The 19,127-nt window shown below is 43.5% G+C and overlaps 1 protein-coding gene across 1 annotated transcript in view; it reads right to left on the bottom strand.

Moving 5' to 3' along the window:
• Positions 1–869: 869 nt before the first annotated feature.
• The window catches only part of NBR1 (NBR1 autophagy cargo receptor), a 39,266-nt gene continuing 21,008 nt past the window's right edge, over positions 870–19,127 (bottom strand). Inside the window, exons 11-23 of the mRNA XM_069953345.1 lie at positions 18,687–18,875; positions 14,732–14,891; positions 13,941–14,234; positions 13,403–13,522; positions 12,316–12,391; positions 11,269–11,379; positions 10,229–10,387; positions 8,815–8,967; positions 8,100–8,445; positions 6,658–6,749; positions 4,605–4,680; positions 4,309–4,414; positions 870–3,421 (exon numbers count right to left, since the gene is read on the bottom strand). Of these exons, the coding sequence (XP_069809446.1) occupies positions 3,248–3,421; positions 4,309–4,414; positions 4,605–4,680; positions 6,658–6,749; positions 8,100–8,445; positions 8,815–8,967; positions 10,229–10,387; positions 11,269–11,379; positions 12,316–12,391; positions 13,403–13,522; positions 13,941–14,234; positions 14,732–14,891; positions 18,687–18,875 (2,056 nt within the window). The 3' untranslated portion in view covers positions 870–3,247. The remainder of the gene's footprint in view (positions 3,422–4,308; positions 4,415–4,604; positions 4,681–6,657; positions 6,750–8,099; positions 8,446–8,814; positions 8,968–10,228; positions 10,388–11,268; positions 11,380–12,315; positions 12,392–13,402; positions 13,523–13,940; positions 14,235–14,731; positions 14,892–18,686; positions 18,876–19,127) is intronic.

Raw genomic sequence — 19,127 nt, 5'->3', positions numbered from 1 at the left:
AACTGAGGACAGGAGAGGTGCTGATTCTGGAAGAAGATGGCCATGGTTTTCTAAGTCTAGAGAACCCCTTTAAAGAAGCTGGATAAAAACAAGCTATGGCCACAAGCTATAACAATAGTTCAGATCAGTACAGCAAGTAAAAGATTTTCATGTTGGTTATAGATAGAGGATGCTGTGCTCGTCCTGACTACATGTAGGGTTTACTGGGAATTTTTATTCTTTATAAAAAATAATTGTATTTAATTGTGTAAATTGTGACATTTCTAGGTTATACACTGTTAGAAATACTGCTGTAAAGAATATATGTTGTGCAGTCCATCCCCCCCAATATTATGGGTAACTGTCTGCAATAAGTTTTTCTTGTAATACTTATACATATAGTTTGTAGCGTAAGGGACATATATCATCATATATATCACGTACAGCTGGGCCCCTTGTATGGAAATGTTTGGTTGAGCTCAGCTGTTCAATAACTACAGTGAAGATCATGACATTCGGAACAAACATCTAGCAAATATGGCCGGGAAGTCAACGTTACGGGTATGTTCACACACAGGCCTTATCCTAATGTAGATTCTGCATGATAACTGTGCCTCATTGATATCATTAGGAGTCCCTGGTGTCATTCATATGGTGCAGACTTTGGGGTATAACCAGGAAGGGACGGGGCTTAGTGTTATGTTAATCTTTGTGACTCCTTAAAAATCAGTTCTTCCTGGACTATAGGCCCTATTCCACGGGACGATTATTGTTCAGATTATCGTTAAATCGATAATTGTTTGTTTGAATAGCAGTTAACGATTAACGACCGAACGAGAAATCGTTGATCGTTTAATAAAACCTGGACCTATTTTTATCATTGCTCATTCGCATTGAATAAGATGTCGTTCGCAGTAGTGACGAACGCAATAGCGACGACAAGACGACCCCAAGAACAATCATAAGTAACGATTATCGTTCCTCGTAAATGGGTGAACGATTTCAGGTCTTTCGTAATAGCAGTCGTTTGGATCGTTTATCGTTAACGATTATGCGAACGATAATCGTCCCGTGGAATAGGGCCCTATGAAATGATGCCTGGAGGGAACTACATGTCTTACCTGACGCCGTGGGAAATATAATGATATATAATGTAAGCTCAGGAATTGAGTGCACTGGCTGCAAAATAAAACTTATGTCCAAGTTAACTATACAAAATGATTTTCTTACTCTGGGATGGGGAACCTGTCGCAAACTACAATTCCCACCATGCCCAGACAGCCGAAGCTTTAGCGGTCCAGGCATGATGGGAATTGTAGTTTTGCAACAGCTGGAGGGCCGAAGGTTCCCCATCCCTGTTTTAACTGAATGAACAAATCTCTATACAAGTGAACAGAAAATAAAGGAGTAAGCCCAAGAATCACTGTCATACTGTAAGTCCAGAAATTGATGGATATCGTTAGTGCTTCTACAATAGAAAAAAATTATTTATATATATATTTTTTTTGCATTAATGTGTTCCCCTTGGTTGCTCTGTGCTGCTGGATATAGCTATAGAGAGAATCACTCTCCTTCCCCTTCTGGCAGCAGACAGTATAGTCCCTTCTTGGGTAAACTACCATGTACCATTGTATAGGCTATATTAAGTAGGGGAGAAAGCTAATTCTATTGAGAGGCAGAGCATGTGAGTCCTCCGACACACAGCTCAGAAGGTGGACATACTCTAAACACCAGGTACCATGAATTTTTCTTCTAACGGCTTTAAAATTGAAAACTTTTTTTACTGATCTGTAGGATGGTTAAAGGTGAAGTCCAGCCTCCTGTTTTTTTTTTTTTTTTTTATTGCAGGGGTATTAAAGGGGTTATCCAGCGCTACAAAAACATGGCCACTTTCCCCCTCCTGTTGTCTCCAGTCTGGGTGCAGGTTTTGAAACTCAGTTCCATTGAAGTAAATGGAGCTTAATTGCAAACTGCACCTGAACTGGAGACAACAGTAGGGGGAAAAGTGGCCATGTTTTTGTAGCGCTGGATGACCCCTTTAACTAACCTCTTCCCATGCCCAATCGCAACTTCGGGACCCACTGTGCTGCCATGTCACGAACTTGGTGATGGTCTGGCAGCTCAGCCAGTTAGTGACTGGGGTGGGATGCCACTCCAGTTGTCTAAGCAGGCTGTCCATCAGCTGGGAAAGCCTTGATCCCCCCCAGTATACCCCAACAAGGGAAAACCAATCAATCAAGAATGGTGGGGAGAACCTGCAGGCAACCACACCAAGGACTCATCATTCGGGCAGCATTAAAGTGATGACATTAAGTGCTATGTGCAAAAGTAAAATATATCTTTTTTTGACCTCCTAACATCAGCCCAGTGTGTGATGAATGAGCTACTGTGTGGGTGCATGTGTATAGATGCCTCCTTGCTGCAATGCAGTCCCCTGACACCAGAAGAGCTGTCTATTTCCTATATCAGTGATGGCTAACCTTGACACTCCAGCTGTTGCAAAACTACAATTCCTATCATACCTGGGCAGCCAAAGCCATATCTTTAGCTGCCCAGGCATGATGGGAATTGTAGTTTTGCAACAGCTGGAGTGTCGAGGTTAGCCATCACTGTCCTATATGCACAACAGTACAAGGCTAAGTTCACACGTGCATCGGAGTTCTGTCGCAGAGCGTGGAGACTGACCGGATAAAACTGCAAGCAGTAAAAAAATTTGTCTAGTAAAATCCTAGTAAAAAATATGGATATCGGATAGAAACCTGGCAAATCCCAATATAATCAATGGGATCTGTTGGTGTCTATTGTGCAATGGGCCATCTCTGCTGCAGATGTGAACAAGGCCTCAGCCAAAAATAAGGGCCACCTTCTAGAGCTAGTGATATACATCACCAACATGGCCATACACCTACTACTGTATATCCTATAGCTGGATGTATTAAGACAATATTTAAAGGTGCTGCAGTCTTCATCTACATAGGAATCAATTCATAAAGGTGCGGGTTACATTACCATTCAATAGTTTCTATACCCGCAACAATGTCTCAGGCAGAGTCTATAGACACCTATAGCAGCCGTCCAGATTTAGACTGAAGTAAGCTGCTTCTCATACAGCTCACCTAGAAATAAAGGTAGAAGCAAATAAAGACTATGGGGGAGAGAAAAAAAAAAGTTGGGGAACACCGACACACACAGAAGGACTAAAAAACAGGTTAGCGGGCTGTGCCGTGCAGATGCTATGCTGACTTAGTGAAAGTGCTGTCCCTCCGCCTCAGTAGCGGGCAGAATACCAGTCATTGTCATTGATGTGAATCAGTTCTGTTACTACATCCATGAGGTTGTAGTTGTGTTTGCGCAGGAGCCGCTGGTTGAGCGAACGGTCACAGAATCCCATTTCCAGGAGAATGGCCATCATGGCTCCGGCTTGTTCCTCTGAGCACTGGGGCTGTGGATAAGGAAAAAAGTATCTTACTGTAAGAGTCACATGACCTAGCACCTAGGTCATGTTATAACTTTCTCCAATATGAATAACATAAGAAATAATCACTATAATTATATAATTGAAGTTTTTATCCTTCAGAGATGTCAAAAATGTTAAATGGTCACGGTCTGGGTGTTTAGACCCCCCCACTGATTGCTAGAACGAGCCGGGAGAAGTGTGTAGCTTAGCATTTCTCTCCCTGTTACTTAAAGGGAATGCGTCACCTAAATTTTCTTTTACTGATTAGAGTCAGATACTAATGTGTTTTTTTTGTGTTTCTATTTTCTGACTACTTTTTATTTGTTTAACTTTTTGTACATTATTATGGGAGCTGCCATCTTGCCTGAGCGGTTTTTTTTTTTTTTTAACAGGGGTGGCAGCAGAGAGCACTGTGTCAGACCGAAAAGAAAAAAATTTGAGATGAGCGAACCGGGTTCGGGTTCGAGTCCATCAGAACCCGAACGTTCGGTATTTGATTAGCGGGGGCTGCTGAACTTGGATAAAGCTCTTAGGTTGTCTGGAAAACATGGATACAGCCAATGACTATATCCATGATTTCCACATAGCCTAAGGGCTTTATCCAACTTCAGCAGCCACAGCTAATCAAATGCCGAAAGTTCGGGTTCGGAAGGACTCGAGCATGCTCGCGGCTCGCTAATCTCTTAAAATAATATATCTTGCAGGACTCACAGCAGCTGATGGATAAGCTTGGGATTTTTGAATAGAATATAACTTTCTGAAACCAGTTTGTTTAAAAGAAAAAGATTTTTGCCGGAGTACCCCTTTAATGTCTCTATGAATGCTCATACTGGCTATTTACAATGAAAAGAAAAGAAAAAAATCATACGCACCATTGCAGTTTCCTGCTGACCAACAAATAAAGCCTTGTAAGCCGATGCAGCCACAGAGAGCGCCCCCTTCACCAGACCTCCAGCAATACTGCCTCTAGTGTTCTGCCTATGGAAAGAAAAGGTACATTGCATAGGTAACATTCACATAACCAAAATATATATATATATATATATATATATATATATATATATATATATATATATATATATATATATATATATATTATACACACACACACACACACACACACACACACACACACACACACACACTGTATAATGGACTATTTCATTACCTTGTGTTGTCAAAGACTGATCTGGGGGGAGGAGAAGCCTCTGAAAGTTGCGGACTTGCAGCAATATCGGTAGGAACTATGGAACAAGCAAAGCAGATTAGTTAATGGTTCTCTGTTTGCACCTGTATTGTGGGCTCTATTCATCTAGAAACCAGAAAAGGTTCTTTAATGGTGCGTTTACACAGAGATTTATCTGACAGATCTTTGAAGCCAAAGCCAGGAACAGATTATGAACAGGGAACGGGTCATAAAGGAAAGACTGGAATCTCTTCTTTTTTCAAATCCATTGCAAGAAATTGGTGCTCTTTTGCAGTGTCTTCAGAAGGTAAGATTAATCAAGCGGCCAGGCCGCACGAATGATAACTGCATTGTTTGTGTGGTCATTTAAATGTATTGCGGTTGGCGAGATGTGTGTCCAATAGCATTAAGATTTTTCCATCCACACAAAAGATGCGATCAGCTGAGGAGCAGCCGTTTTACCGGCTGAGCGATGACACTTTTAAATAGCCCGATTATCGGCTAAGGCTGGGTTCACACTACGTATATTTCAGTCAGTATTGTGGTCCTCATATTGCAACCAAAACCAGGAGTGGATTGAAAACACAGAAAGGCTCTGTTCACACAATGTTGAAATTGAGTGGATGGCCGCCATGTAATGGCAAATATTTGCGACTGTTATATTGAAATAATGGCCGTTATTTACTGTTATATGGCGGCCATCCACTCAATTTCATCATTGTGTGAACAGATCCTTTCTGTGTTTTTAATCCACTTCTGGTTTTGGTTGCAATATGAGGACCACAATACTGACTGAAATATACGTAGTGTGAACCCAGCCTAAGGGTGCGTTTACACGCACAGGATCCGCAGCAGATTTGATGCTGTGTTCAGTTATTTAGATGAAATCTGCTGCGGATCCGGTACGTGTGAACGTACCCTAAGAGAGCATTTCTAGCAATGCTTTTTGCTGATAACTGGCCTGTGTAAGAGGATTATCCCGCGTTAAAAAACATGGCCACTTTCCCCCTGCTGTTGTCTCCAGTTTGGGTGGGGTTTTAAAACTAAGTTCCATTGAAGTAAATGGAGCTTAATTGCAAACTGCACCTGAACTGGAGACAACAGTAGGGGGAAAAGTGGCCATGTTTTTGTAGCTCTGGATAACCCCTTTAAGCTCCATTCACTTCAATGAAACTGCATTACAAAACCTGCACCCAAACTGGGGACAAAAGCGGCGCTGTCTCTGGAAGAAAGTGGCCATGTTTTTGTAGTGCTGGATAACCCCTTTAACACTCTGCCACATCTACTGTACCAACAGCACACGACTGACCCCACTGGCTTTTAATGAGTTTTTGCCGTTTTGGCAGGGAAACTAATGCTGCAGTCAGTGCTGTCTTTCCTTGGGAAGGTTCATGAATTATTAAAGGGGTATTCCAGTCAAACACAACTTTTGATATGTTGCTGCCCATAGTGAGATTAACAATTCCTTCCATACTTGTTATTATCTATTCAGTCTCCTTCCCCCAGTTGTGAGCTGCTGTTTTCTGCTGAAAACACAAATAACTGTGTGTGAGCTTTTCTCCCCCCCCCCCTTCTGAGATGGCTGTGCTTTATCTGCAACATTGTAGCTTCTTTGTAATGCCGAGAAGGAATAATCACAGCACGCTCATTAGCAACTTGACCTCAAATTAACCTTCCCAGCATTACAAAGAAGCTACAATGTTGCTACAAAAGCCAGCCAGGGACTTGTTTACATCAGCTGTCTCAGAAGAGAAGGGGGGAAGGGGAGACAGAGAGATGGGCTCACATACGCAGATTTTTGTATTTTCAGCAGAAAGCAGCAGCTCAGAACTGGGGAAAGGAGACTGAATAGATACTAATAAGTATAGAAGGAATTGTTAGTCTCAACATGGGCAGCAACATATTAAAAGTTATGTTTAAATGGAATAGCCCTTTAAGGAAAACAAGTATACTGGGTGATGAGCAAGCAAAAGGAACAGTATATACAAATGAGCCCCACTAAGTGCATTCCCATCAGCCGGCTGACGTATCTTACCTGTGGTTGTTTGCTCAGCTGCTGACGCCCCGATATCTGAAGACGTCATCTCTTCTATGATTGTAGCAAAAACCTGAGGTTCTGGTGGAGACCTTGAAGGAAATAAATATACTAAATCTACTAACAGAAGCCAAAAACCTTCAGAAGAACGGAGCGCGTGAGCGGGAGACGGCATCAATAATAAAAGTGGAATTATGCCAATGTAAAAGCAAAGGTGTGAATCAGCTCTAAAGAGAACAAGTCAGTTCCCTGGGGCCTCACAAACCGTACCCAGGACCGGACAGGCCGGGTGAACAGCATTCAAAGATCCCTCAGAGCAGAGAAAATGACCTTTATTCACCGTGACAGTGTTTTCCAATTATGGCGAGAGGTTAGAGTCACAATGGAGAGTAATGGTTTAGGGAGAAGCCCCATATGCTCAGGCTGTCAATCAAACTCTAAGGGTCCTATTACATGAGCCAATGACAGCCCGATCATTAATATAAACGAACGCCAATCTTCTAGATCAGCGCTCATTTACTAAGCCTACAACACGACTCAATAATTGTTTAGCAAGGGCTGCATGGACATCGCTAGTGATGTTTGTGCAGCCCTTGCCCAAATAGTTAATACATTACCTCTCCACGCTTTTCTCCTGTCCTCTGCTGTCAGCTCAGGGGCCGCTCTCCCGCAGAGTCGGGAGTGAAAGCAGAGGGCGGGAGAAGACCGGGAGTGTGGAGAGATAATGTACCAACTGTGTATTCAATTGTTAGCGGTCGGCCGCTCATTGCTATTATACGCATTGATGCACAGTCAGTGGCCATTGATTTTGGTGTCAGACCATTTGACACAATAAGCCAATGATTATTGTCTTTATTACATGGAGTGATCGGCCTGATTTGGCCGATTATGTCTTAGTGTAACACAGGGATGAGGAACCTTCGGCCGTCCAGCTGTCGCAAAACTACAATTCCCATCATGTCTGGACAGCCAAAGCTAAAGCTTCGCCTCTCCAGTGATGATGCAAAAGTTGGAGGGCCGAAGGTTTCCCATTCCAGTTCTAACCAGTCAGGCCTGCAGTGAATAAAGGTAATTTTCTCCTCAGCCTGGGCCAATTCATACTTAGACCAGGCTGCGGGGGACATATTACTAAAGCAACTTACCTGTCCCGCTCCCCTTCCGATTCCCAGGCCACCCGCTCTACAATGCTGTCAAGCTTTTGAAACATCTGATGCGTCTATGCTGACCGTCCATTTCCTATGGGAACGGGATGTTATAAAAACACTGACAGTGGCGTAAAGCAGATGGCCTGGGAATCGGGAGCGGCAGGGAAGTGAGACAGGTAAGTATACATTACTGACATGTCCTCCACAGCCCCAGCAGCAGTACAAACCAAAATCTGAAGAAATGATTGTATCATGCAATGGTGATATTCTGGGAGAGAAAAAAACAAATGCTCATACCTCAACTGGGGGGATGGCGTAATCACTTCGGGGGTGAGAGGTATGGCATCTAGAGTCTGGGAGGTGGTGAGGATGTCATTAATGCTGTGAGTATGGACTAGGCAGCCGTCATCACTCTCATCGATCACTCTGGCCTCCTTCTCCTTGTCACCCTGAGACTCTGAAAGAGCAGAGCTGTACATCGACTCTCCAAGGGGACGGCTGGTATCAAAGCACTCGGGCAGAATGATGATGTAGTCTTCAGAAGAATCAGAGGATGCCTGGCTTTCAACTTCGTCTCTTTGATGTTCATCTGGGATCTGTGGCTCTACATCATAGAGATCTACTGGCGGAACACCTGCAAATGCTACAATACCATTCAATACAATGTTTTTTAGTAACTAGTAAAGACAGTATCACACATATTTTGTTTAATCGGTTTTAGTTGAGTATTTCAATGCGTCTTGAAAAAAACTAACACTTTATGACTAGAGATGCGTGAACCTTGAGCATGCTCGAGTCCGATTGGTGGCTGAAGAAGTTGGATGCAGCCCGAGGGAGTCAGGGAAAACATGGTTACGGTCTATGACTGTATTCATGTTCTTCTGGACTCCCTAGGACTGCATCCAACTTCTTCAGCCACCGGTAATCAAATGTAGCGTGCTAGAGTTGCGCTCATCTCTAATTGTCACTAAATCAAAGCCTGTGTAATCTAAAGCCCATAACTAATACTGACCTGTATCCGGAGTCTTTTCTAGGTTTGGAACATTTGTGTCTGTGGTATCGGATAGAACTGGCCTGCTGACCACAGGGGAGCTCTTCTGAGACACGTCCTCATCTGACTTCACACTGTAGGTGAAACTTGATTGTGAAGAAGAATGTACAGAACCTGTCAGTGAAAAGCACAGTGTGAACAGAGCCAGCCATAGATGTGTGTCATACAGTATTTATATATAGTGATAACAGCTTTTTATTGTTTAACAAGTGTAACAAGCAATGTCCGTGCAGCCCTTGCTGCATATATATAAAAAAAAAAATTACTACTTACTTCTCCATGCTCCCCAGTGTCCTGCTGTCTGCTCCCTGCTCACTGCAGCTGCCACTAAAGCTTATGAAGCAGTCTCTAAAATGACAGGCCATTGACATGGCCAGTGATTGGCTGAGTGGCTGGTCACTTCAGAGACGGTCTTAGAAGCTTTAGCAGCAGCTGCGGTGATCGGGGAGCATGGAGAGGTAAGTAATATCTTTATTTTTTTTCTATTCTTTTTCCTCAGCTGTCAGCCTCGCACTTCCTACTAGATCGAGCAATGCGCCACAATGATTTTCAACCCCCTTCCGCCGATGCACTTTAAAGTAACGTTGCTGCAGCCTCTCTTTGAGGCTGCAGCAACGTTTATTTACAATCAAGGATAACAAAGGCGCAGAAGCTGCGCCTGTGTCATCCACGGCGGGTCCCGGCTATAAGTGATTGTGACAGCGGCAGAGGACAGAGGAGAGGGGGCAGACATAGGGACATCAGCTTATGGGATCATTATGATCCCATAAGCTGATGTCCAAAAACAACCTGGGCATTGATGTAATGATGACCCCAGGTCGTGAAAGGGTTAAACTAGATGAAAGACAATGAAGGGTGATATCTGATTGATTGGGCAGATAATTGCCCTGTGCAATAGGGCCCTAACTCTATACCTCTGCAGGGGAATTAAAGGAGAAGTCCGGCCATTTTTAAAAACTTACCTCTCCCCGTACCTGTGGTGAGTGGCAGAATCGGAAGGCATCCCCTCCCCCCAGGTTGTGATGACATCACCTGGCTGATGGACTGGCTGCTGCTCAGCCAATCAGTGTCTGGGGAGGTGTTATGCCCAGCCAGTCCACCAGCCGGGGCGTGACATGTGCAGCGCCAGAGATCCCGGCAGGGATCCCAGAGCAGCAATTCGGGGCTGAAGAGGCATGGGGAAAGGTGAGTTAATACTCTTAGTTACTTTCCCCGTGCCCCTGCCTTTTAAGAAAAAAAACAAAACAATGCCAGACTCCTTTAAAGCTCAGCTTAGGAGAAACAGAAGTCTGATGGCTATAATGATAATGGAATTAATCAGGCCATATGTATGATCTAGTGACTAATAAATGATTCAGTACAGCGCATCACTCACTGTGAATGGACGTCTTCTTCTGGGGTGGATTGTAGTCTGGAGCGGCATCTAAGGTCAGACTCCTCATTACAGTTTCACACACGAACTGAGTGCCACTAATATCCTCTTCAGTTTCCTCTTGGGTGACTGGGCCCTCCACGTCCTCCTTGGTCCTCTTCCCTGTTTGCAACACTGGGTGATATCAGTACAACATTGGGTGATATCAGTACAACTAAACAGACAGAAGTCAGTGGGAGCCATCAAAACTGTGTGCTATTGCAGTATGTCTCACCAGTGACAGCCCGCTCAGCCAATCAGAGATGAGACAGCGATGTGGCCAGTGACTGGCTGAGCGGCTGACACTGCTGAGATAAGCCCGTCTCAAAAATGGAGGTGGGACTGTTCATCTGGGAACTGAAGATGACGCAGGAGGACACCATGGAAGCATGGAAAGGCAAGAAGAGCCATGTTTGTTATGTTCTGTGCCAGGTCAGAAAGCACATATTACATGTTTAATTTCAGCGGAATACCCCTTTAATACAAACAAGCCCGCATAAGACAATAGCTACCGGCACGACTCCCAGGGGATTCACCAACAATGGAGATTATGTATATGGCCAGTCTAAAAGACGCACAGAGTGTCAATCACTGGTTGATGCTCACTTTTTTTGAATATATAGATAAATGTGACAATCCAGCAGCAATGAAAAAATTAAAGGTCACTCACCCCTTGGTGTGATCTTCTTTATTCATGCAGCGTATAAAAAGCACAGGACATACTGGGCTATTCAGCAAGACGCCAGACACCTAATATGAAGCATGGTAACAGCTGGTTCGCGCACATGTGCGCTTCTTCGGGCCTCCAAAGAAGTCTGAAGAAGCGCGCATGCGTGCGAACCAGCTGTTACCTTGCTTCATATTAGGTGTCTGGCATCTCGCTGAGTAGCCCAGTATGTCATGTGCTTTTTATACGCTGCATGAATAAAGAAGATCACACCAAGGGGTGAGTGCCCTTTTTATTTTCTCATAGCTGCTGGATTGCCCCTTTAATAGAAACTTACCAGCCTTGCTTTTATACCCAGAGCCATCACTCTCTTCTTTAATCTGTCCCAGGCCAGGCTTCTCGATTAAAGGCCCATCATGTGGCAGAGGGGACATGCATGGTGTCATATCTGTAAAAATAGATGGTGTTAGGAATATTAGGAAAACCTGATAATAGGTAATGGCTTGTCCAATATAATTGTATTAGCAGATGGGCACCAAACTATCTGACATTACTTAGCCTGCATCTAGAACAACTTTGCAGCTGCCCATCCAAAGCTGCCCAGGAAACAAGCTTAGTCTATGGAGGCCTGTACTGGGTTATTAGACTCTGGTAGGTAGCAGGAAGCGTTCTGGGTACAGCATGAAGATATAAGGTAAAAAATAAATAGCCATTAAATAGACTTTAAGACATACGAACAATTACAAACCTGCAAAAATTGCACTAATGTATAAAAAAAATGAGAGGAAGAGAGCAGCGAAATAAGATTGCCAAATGAAGGAATTGGCAAAATTCTACCTGTCACTACAAATACCTTCTGACATATCATCAGACATATTGATCACAGCAAGCTCTGATCAGGAGATATAGCTGTGAAGAGATCATGGCAGCTCGATCCACTCCCAGGCTGGTTGCTCATTCTGTCAATATTGTTTTTAATGTGATCAATAACTTTTGACATGTCTGATGATAGGATGTCTGATGACAGGTCAAATGTTATTTGTGGTAACAGTGCCCATTCAACTTGACAAGCCCTACAAGTATAACTATATTAGCTGGGAGATATACTACTTGTCCCAGCCACCACTAATTGGTCCACATTTACATATAGTGTGGGACTTTTTCAAAGTAAGTTTTCTAATCATCCGATCATACATCATAGGGCATAGGTATATGTTTAGGAGGTGTGCTCGCTGATGTACCAACAACGTTTATGTAGCATTATTTCGATTTTTGGAACGATTGGTTCCCTTTAACCCCAATAACTGGTGACGCCACCTTAAGCAGCAACAATTGCCATGAAACCCCTCGTATAATCGGATGTTGTGTCTATTACAGAACTCACCGACAGGTGTATTGTGTGGCACACGCTCTAGTTCTTGCACAATGTTTATATCCAACAACTCAAAGGACAGCAAATCCTGAGGAAAGAGGAAGAATAACAGGAAATAAGAGAATATACAGAACACTGAGATCTGCAAATGATGCACATGTCAAAGCTGTGTGATGAGAACACACCAGGGCACTTAGTATAGCTGTATTATAGGTTTGTCTTTTACTAGTGTTGAGCGAGCATGCTCATGGTGCTCGGGAAAAGGTGGCCATACACCCTTATCTCCCGCCTGCCACTGTAAGGTATTGCATTTTTTCATTGTAATTTTTGTATATTACGTCCCAAAAATTAGAATGAAGAACAGCAAGACACATTACAATTCCAGTGGTATGCCGTCAAGGAGAACCAGGCACTTTTTGCTCTGCCGAGTACTTGAAAATGATTTTCTTTAAATCAACTGGTATCAGAAAGTTATATAGATTTATACCTCTATTTAAAAAAGTCAAAATATAAAATGAAAAATAAATAAATGTTTGAAAAAACTCCAGTCTTCCAGTACTCATCACCTGCTGTATGTCCTGCAGGAAGTGGTGTAATATTTCCCATCTGACACAGTGCTCTCTGTTGCCACCTCTGTCCATGTCAGGAACTGTCCAGAGCAGTAGCAAATGCCCATAGAGAACCTCTCCTGCTCAGGACAGTTCCTGACATGGACAGAGGTGGCAGCAGAGAGCACTGTGTCAGATAAGAAATATTACACCACTTCTTGCTGGATATACAGCAGCTGATAAGGACTGTAAAACTGGAGATTTTTAAAGTAGTGATTCACACATCTATGTAACTTTCTGACCCTAGCTGATTTGACTTTTTATTTTTGCAGGAAAGTCCCTCAACCATTTCTAATCTAAAATGTCTGTGTTCTTTGCGAACACTGTATATTGTGTATTTAAAGCATACCCTCCCATAAAAGTGATCTGAGCCCCCTAGAATGTACACTTCCTATAATGGATGGCAATATCCAGTGTATACCCAATAGACTTGTTCAGCATAAGATTGTCAGACTCCTTATATGCAGTAGCTATATACCCATGATACTTACTTGGGCAGTGAGGAGATCTACAGATGGGATGTACGCCTCCCTGTCATGGTGGCTAGATAACATCACTTTATCGGAGTCCCCTCCTCCAACCTGCGGTGTAATATGAGCGCTGCAGCCTTCCTGCATGTTCCAAGAATACATACACATAAGGTGGTTTATCAAAAAAAACAAGAGCAGTGACTAAAGCCCCTATTACACTGTCAGTGCTCGTCCGCTCCTTGTTACCCACTCGCTGCCGCCGCTATTGCACGTGGCGACAGCGAGCAGGTAAGTGCAGGGGAGGTGCGGGGGGGCTGCCCGGTTGATCGCTAGATCGTCCGGGCAGCCCATTGAGGATATTGGCGGTCTGCTGCCGCTGCTCCTATTCCTATGTTGAAAGACAAACGACTGCAACGATCAGCCGACATCATTCATGTCGGCTGATCGATGCCTACTATTACACGGAATGATTATCGGCCGAATACGGCCAATAATCGCTCCGTGTAATAGGGCCTTAAGTCCCATAAAGCCCCCATGTGGCTGCGGACCGCTGCCATACACTTGCCTCCTCCTTGTCCATCTGGCTGTCTAGCTTTACGGAAGACATCTCTTTTTCTAGATCTTCCAGGTTTTCAGTACAAGGCAGGGAGTCCACTATGATACTGCACCAAATGCGGGGTCCGAACTGCTCCCCTTTATGTGCTAGGCGCCAGTGAGAGGTGTAAGTTCCCTCCAGTGCTGGAGCCACAAATTCTACGGATAGGATGCCCATCTGACCTGGAAGCAAGGAGGGAACTGGAGCCTCTTTCCGGGAGGAGGAGGATAAAGTCAGATTTCCCCACATATACTTTAGCTGTAGAAAAAAAAAAAAAAGAGTAAATTATCGGTATTAGATTTTAAGGTTTATGATTATAATCATATATATCAATTAATAGTTACAATAAAATAAATATATGTATTTATTTTGCAGGAAGCAGTGTATTCTTTCCAGTCTGACACAGTGCTCTCTGCTGCCACCTCTGTCCATGTCAGAAACTGTCCAGAGCAGGAGAGGTTTTCTATGGGGATTTGCTGCTGCTCTGGACAGTTCCTGACATGGACAGAGGTGGCAGCAGAGAGCACTGTCATCATACTGGAAAGAATACACTGCTTCCTGCAAAATTGGAAGTATACAGGTTGGAGTATACACCACTTTCTGCAGGAAACACAGCAGTTGATAAGATATTAAAAATTAGTCATTTATAAATCTACATAACTTTCTGACACCAGTAGATTTGAAACCTTTTTTTCTCTCTCCAGAGTACCCCTTTAATAGGACTGGTGCACAGGTATGATGTCCAGACATCTTACCTTAGTGTCCATGTTCCACTTCACGTTCCCAGTGTTCTTCATCCTCCAGTGTTTGATGAATCGGGTTCCAGGCTGCAGGTGAGTACCGTCAGGGAGGTTCTCATCCACAAACACAGCGCTGAATGTGGGGATGAACTGGGAGCATGGCTCCATAGGGATTCTACAAAAATAATAGTGAGATGGACATAAGAGTAGTGCCTGCAGGCACAAACATACCAATATCTACCAGCGTATGCTTTTAAACACAACAGGAAGAAGACAGCTCCATAAGCGGTGTAGTGGCGATTCTGGGTTACTGCAACTCAAGCTACCATTAAAGTAAAAGAAAGCAGAGCTGCAGTAACCCAGTGTGACCGCTAAACAATGTACTGAGGTGTTTCCTGCTCTTTCACTGTATGCCAACTCGATGGCTCCGACAGACAGCTGATTGGCAGAGGTGCCAAGTGTCGACATACCACCAATATCAGGGCCGAACTGGGAATAAGAAATCAGCCCTGGCACAAAAACTGCCCCACCGGCCTATACAGCAACATTAGAATGCTGGCATAGAATGTAGGCCTAGAATGTGTAGAATGCTGGCATAGAATGTAGATTTAGAATTTAGGCTTAGAATGGTATGTGAACATTCTAATCCAACATTTTGTTATAGCATAGAATGTAGATTTTGAATGTTATGTCAACCTTCTATGACAACATTCTAAGCCTACATTCTGTGTCAACATTCTAAGCCTACATTCTATGTCAACATTCTAAGTCAACATTCTGGCAGAGAATGATGTCGTAGAAAGTTGCGTTAGAATGTAGGCTTAGATTGCTGACATAGAATGTAGGTTTAGAATATTGACACAGAATGTCAAAAACAATACTTGATTCAATTGTTGGGAGGAGAAGAGCAGCCCACAGAGGACAGGCCCATCTTGCATTTGCCAGAACTGCCAGATGGCCAGTCCGGCCATGACCAATATGATAACATGCTGAGGATAGGTCCATCAATACATTTAGCCTTTCCAGGATTCAGAATTCCTATGCATCTATGGTGGGTGGTCCTTAAAAAGTAAATATCCAGTGAGGGATACGTCTTTATTAGAGATGGGCGAACCTCGAGCATGCTCGAGTCGATCCGAACCCGAACTTTTGGCATTTGATTAGCGGTGGCTGCTGAACTTGGATAAAGCCCTAAGGCTATGTGGAAAACATGTATATAGTCATTAGCTGTATCCATGTTTCCAGACAACCTTAGAGCTTTATCGAAGTTCAGCAGCCCCCGCTAATCAAATACCGAACGCTCGGGTTCGGATCGACTCGAACCTGAACCCGGTTCGCTCATCTCTAGTCTTTATATATTGTTGCAAGTATATATAAAACAATAAAGCTATGCTTACCTCTACGCGCTCCCCGATGTCCTCCTACGGGTCTCCACGCCCCCCCCCCACTGAACAATCCCGCCTCCACTTCCAAGATGGACTTGTGTCATTAGTCAATGGGTCAATCCGTGGAGGCGAAATGATTCGGCAGATGACACCAGGAGAGTGCAGAGAGGTAAGTATAGCTTCTCTATTGTTTTCTATAAACTTTAAAATATATATTAAAACTTTCCCCCTGCCAGATGACCCCTTCAAGCAAGTTATGTTCTGAAAAATCTTCTGAATCTACATGGTAAAAGGGGCTGTCTGACATGAACAACCTATTTATACATGTCTTCCTAAAGCATATGGACACAAAGGGAAGTCTATGTCCCGTACAGCCACTCTCTGTACCACAGGCGTATACCAGAGAAAAGGCCAGAATCTGCGCATCCTTAATAAATCTCCCCAAGTGTGTTCTTCTTTTACACTGATGTATGTAATAGTGGATAGGTATGTAAAGTGGTCACTTCACCTCACACAGATTCTCACAGGGCCCCAATTACTATGTCAATGTTCTCTTATAGGATTTTAGGAAAGTAATTGTCATAGCACAATCCCTTTAAGAGACTGTGGGGGAGATTTATCAAGCAGCCTTACAGTAGGCATATCCTCTGTTGCCCATAGCAACCAATCATTGCTCAGCTTTAAAATATTCATGAGGCCTGGTTAAATGAAAGCTGAGCTGTGACTGGTTGCTATGGGCAACAGAGGATATTCTTACTGTAAGGCTGCTTGATAAATCTCCCCCACCATCTCTTAAAGGGGCTGTGCTACGACAATAAACTTTCTTTAAATCCCATTTTTTCCAGTGTGAATGACATCAGAAATATCCTACGTTTTCAATGCAAGCTAAATCAGCGTACAACAAGTTTCCCTCTTTGCTATTGATAATCATTTAAAAGGATCATCCTGGATTAGAAAAAGCCCAGTTACTTTCTTCCAAAAACAGCGCCACCCCTGTCCTCAGGTTGTGTGTGGTATTACAATTTAGCTTCATTCACTGAGCTTCAAAACCCACGCCAAAACTGAGGACAGGACATGTGCTGTTTCTAAAAGAAAGCGGCCATGTTTTTCTAAGCCTGGATGACCCCTTTAAGTTGTTAAAAACACATTTTTTTTCTCCTATATTACAACAAACAGGGGTAGGTGTCACAGGAACGATAGAGTATTGCACATGCATAATTTATATATTACATAGTCTTCATACACAGCATACAATAGGTGCGGGCCATTGTACGGAGACAATGATCTGGAAAACAGCCTGGGGACAAAGCTGCAGTAACTGGGCCTCATGGAAGCAGGATTTCTCAGATCACCGCCCTGCGTTTTTGTTCATTCTTTGGTATGAGCGTGACGTTTACTTGCACATTAAACCATTTTTTGCTACCGACAAGTTTGCTAAACAAATGTACTTGCAAAAATATTTAACTTGAGTCCTACAAGGTTAAAGGGCTATTTCATTCAAACATAACTTTTTATAAGTTTCTGCCCATGGCGAGACTAACAATTCCTTCCATACTTGTTATTATCTATTCAGTCTCCTTCCCCCAGTTCTGAGCTGTTGTTTTCTTCTGAAGACAAAAAACTGTGTGTGAGGCTCCACTGTGTGTGAGAGTTCCACTGTGTAATCCCACCAACCTCTGTGTCATACAGGCAGTCTATGGGAGGGCTTGCCCCTCCTCTCTCTACGCGGAATAATTGACATATCAATTCTTCCGAGCAGAGAGAAGAGGCACGTAAGCCGTCCCATAGACTGCCTGTATGACACAGAGGTTGGTGGGATTCCGCGACCGAGTGTTTCACCGCGGAATTCCGCCAGCATTACTCTGTGTGAACTCACCCTCTCTCTCCATGTTTCCCTCCTGCCCCTTTCCTTTCGAGACTGCGGATGTAGGGGTTAATCACAGTGAATTCATCAGCAACTTGACCTCAGAGTAACCCTCCTAGCATTACAAAGAAGCTACAATGTTGCAGATAAAGCCTACAAGGGAGGAGGGAGGAGATGGAGAGAAAAGCTCACACAGATTTCTGTGTCTTCAGCAGAAAGCAGCAGCTCAGAACTGGGGGAAGGATAATACTGAATGGATAACAAGTATGGAAAGAATTGTTAGTCTCACCATGAGCGGCAACATATCAAAAGCTATGTTTAAGTAAACTACCCCTTTAATTATTTAGTTAAGATGAGAATACCCCTTTAATAAGACATTCTAATGACATCTGGCAGACAACAGCAGGGACGCACTACCAACTTTTGTAAGGTATTGCACTATACACAACTTGGATGCATTTCCCAATACAAAGTACATATTCATAGAGCGAGGATGTCTTGCTAAATCCCCTGTACTGATCTTCTGTACCATCACAGGATATGTCAAAGGGAGAATTATCACCGTCCTCCATTGCACTGTAATGGCAGACAGGTTTGTTTCCTAATGCACATTGCAGAAAATGTCAAGTCCCAATCCAGGTAAGGCCCATATACTGTTATTGTAAAAAGTATAATGAAGCCAATTATATACAGTTATATATAAAAGCAATGAGGCTCTTACACAAGAGGACTACTCTGTGAGCTGTCAGGCGGTGGCTGAGGAGAGTCCATGGAGTGCCAGCGATTGATTCGACGGTGCAGCTTCAGCTGTTTCTCCAGTTCCTTCACCTCTGCTTTGCGTTGCCGCTTCTCGGCTCGCAGACGTTGCTTCTCGGCTTTCAGGAATGTTTTGTGCATGTGCTTCTGGAACCTGTGGCCAAAAAACAAACAAACAATCTGTAAGGCCCCATTCACACGTCCGTGTCAGTTTTTACTGTCAGGAAATCCTGATCAGGAGACCTTAAATGTCATCAGGATAGTATCAGGATTTCCTGACAGTAATCCGTTTTTACCATCAGGAAACCATCAGGAAAAACCTTCAGGATTTCCTGATGAGAAAAAAAATAGGACATGTATTTCTGCAAACTGGATGGTCATAGCTTGCAGAATTACAACTCCCATC

Source organism: Dendropsophus ebraccatus, chromosome 14 (genome assembly GCF_027789765.1).
Source record: "Dendropsophus ebraccatus isolate aDenEbr1 chromosome 14, aDenEbr1.pat, whole genome shotgun sequence".
Classification (NCBI taxonomy): domain Eukaryota; kingdom Metazoa; phylum Chordata; class Amphibia; order Anura; family Hylidae; genus Dendropsophus; species Dendropsophus ebraccatus.
This window is presented reverse-complemented; position numbering and strand designations above follow the sequence as displayed.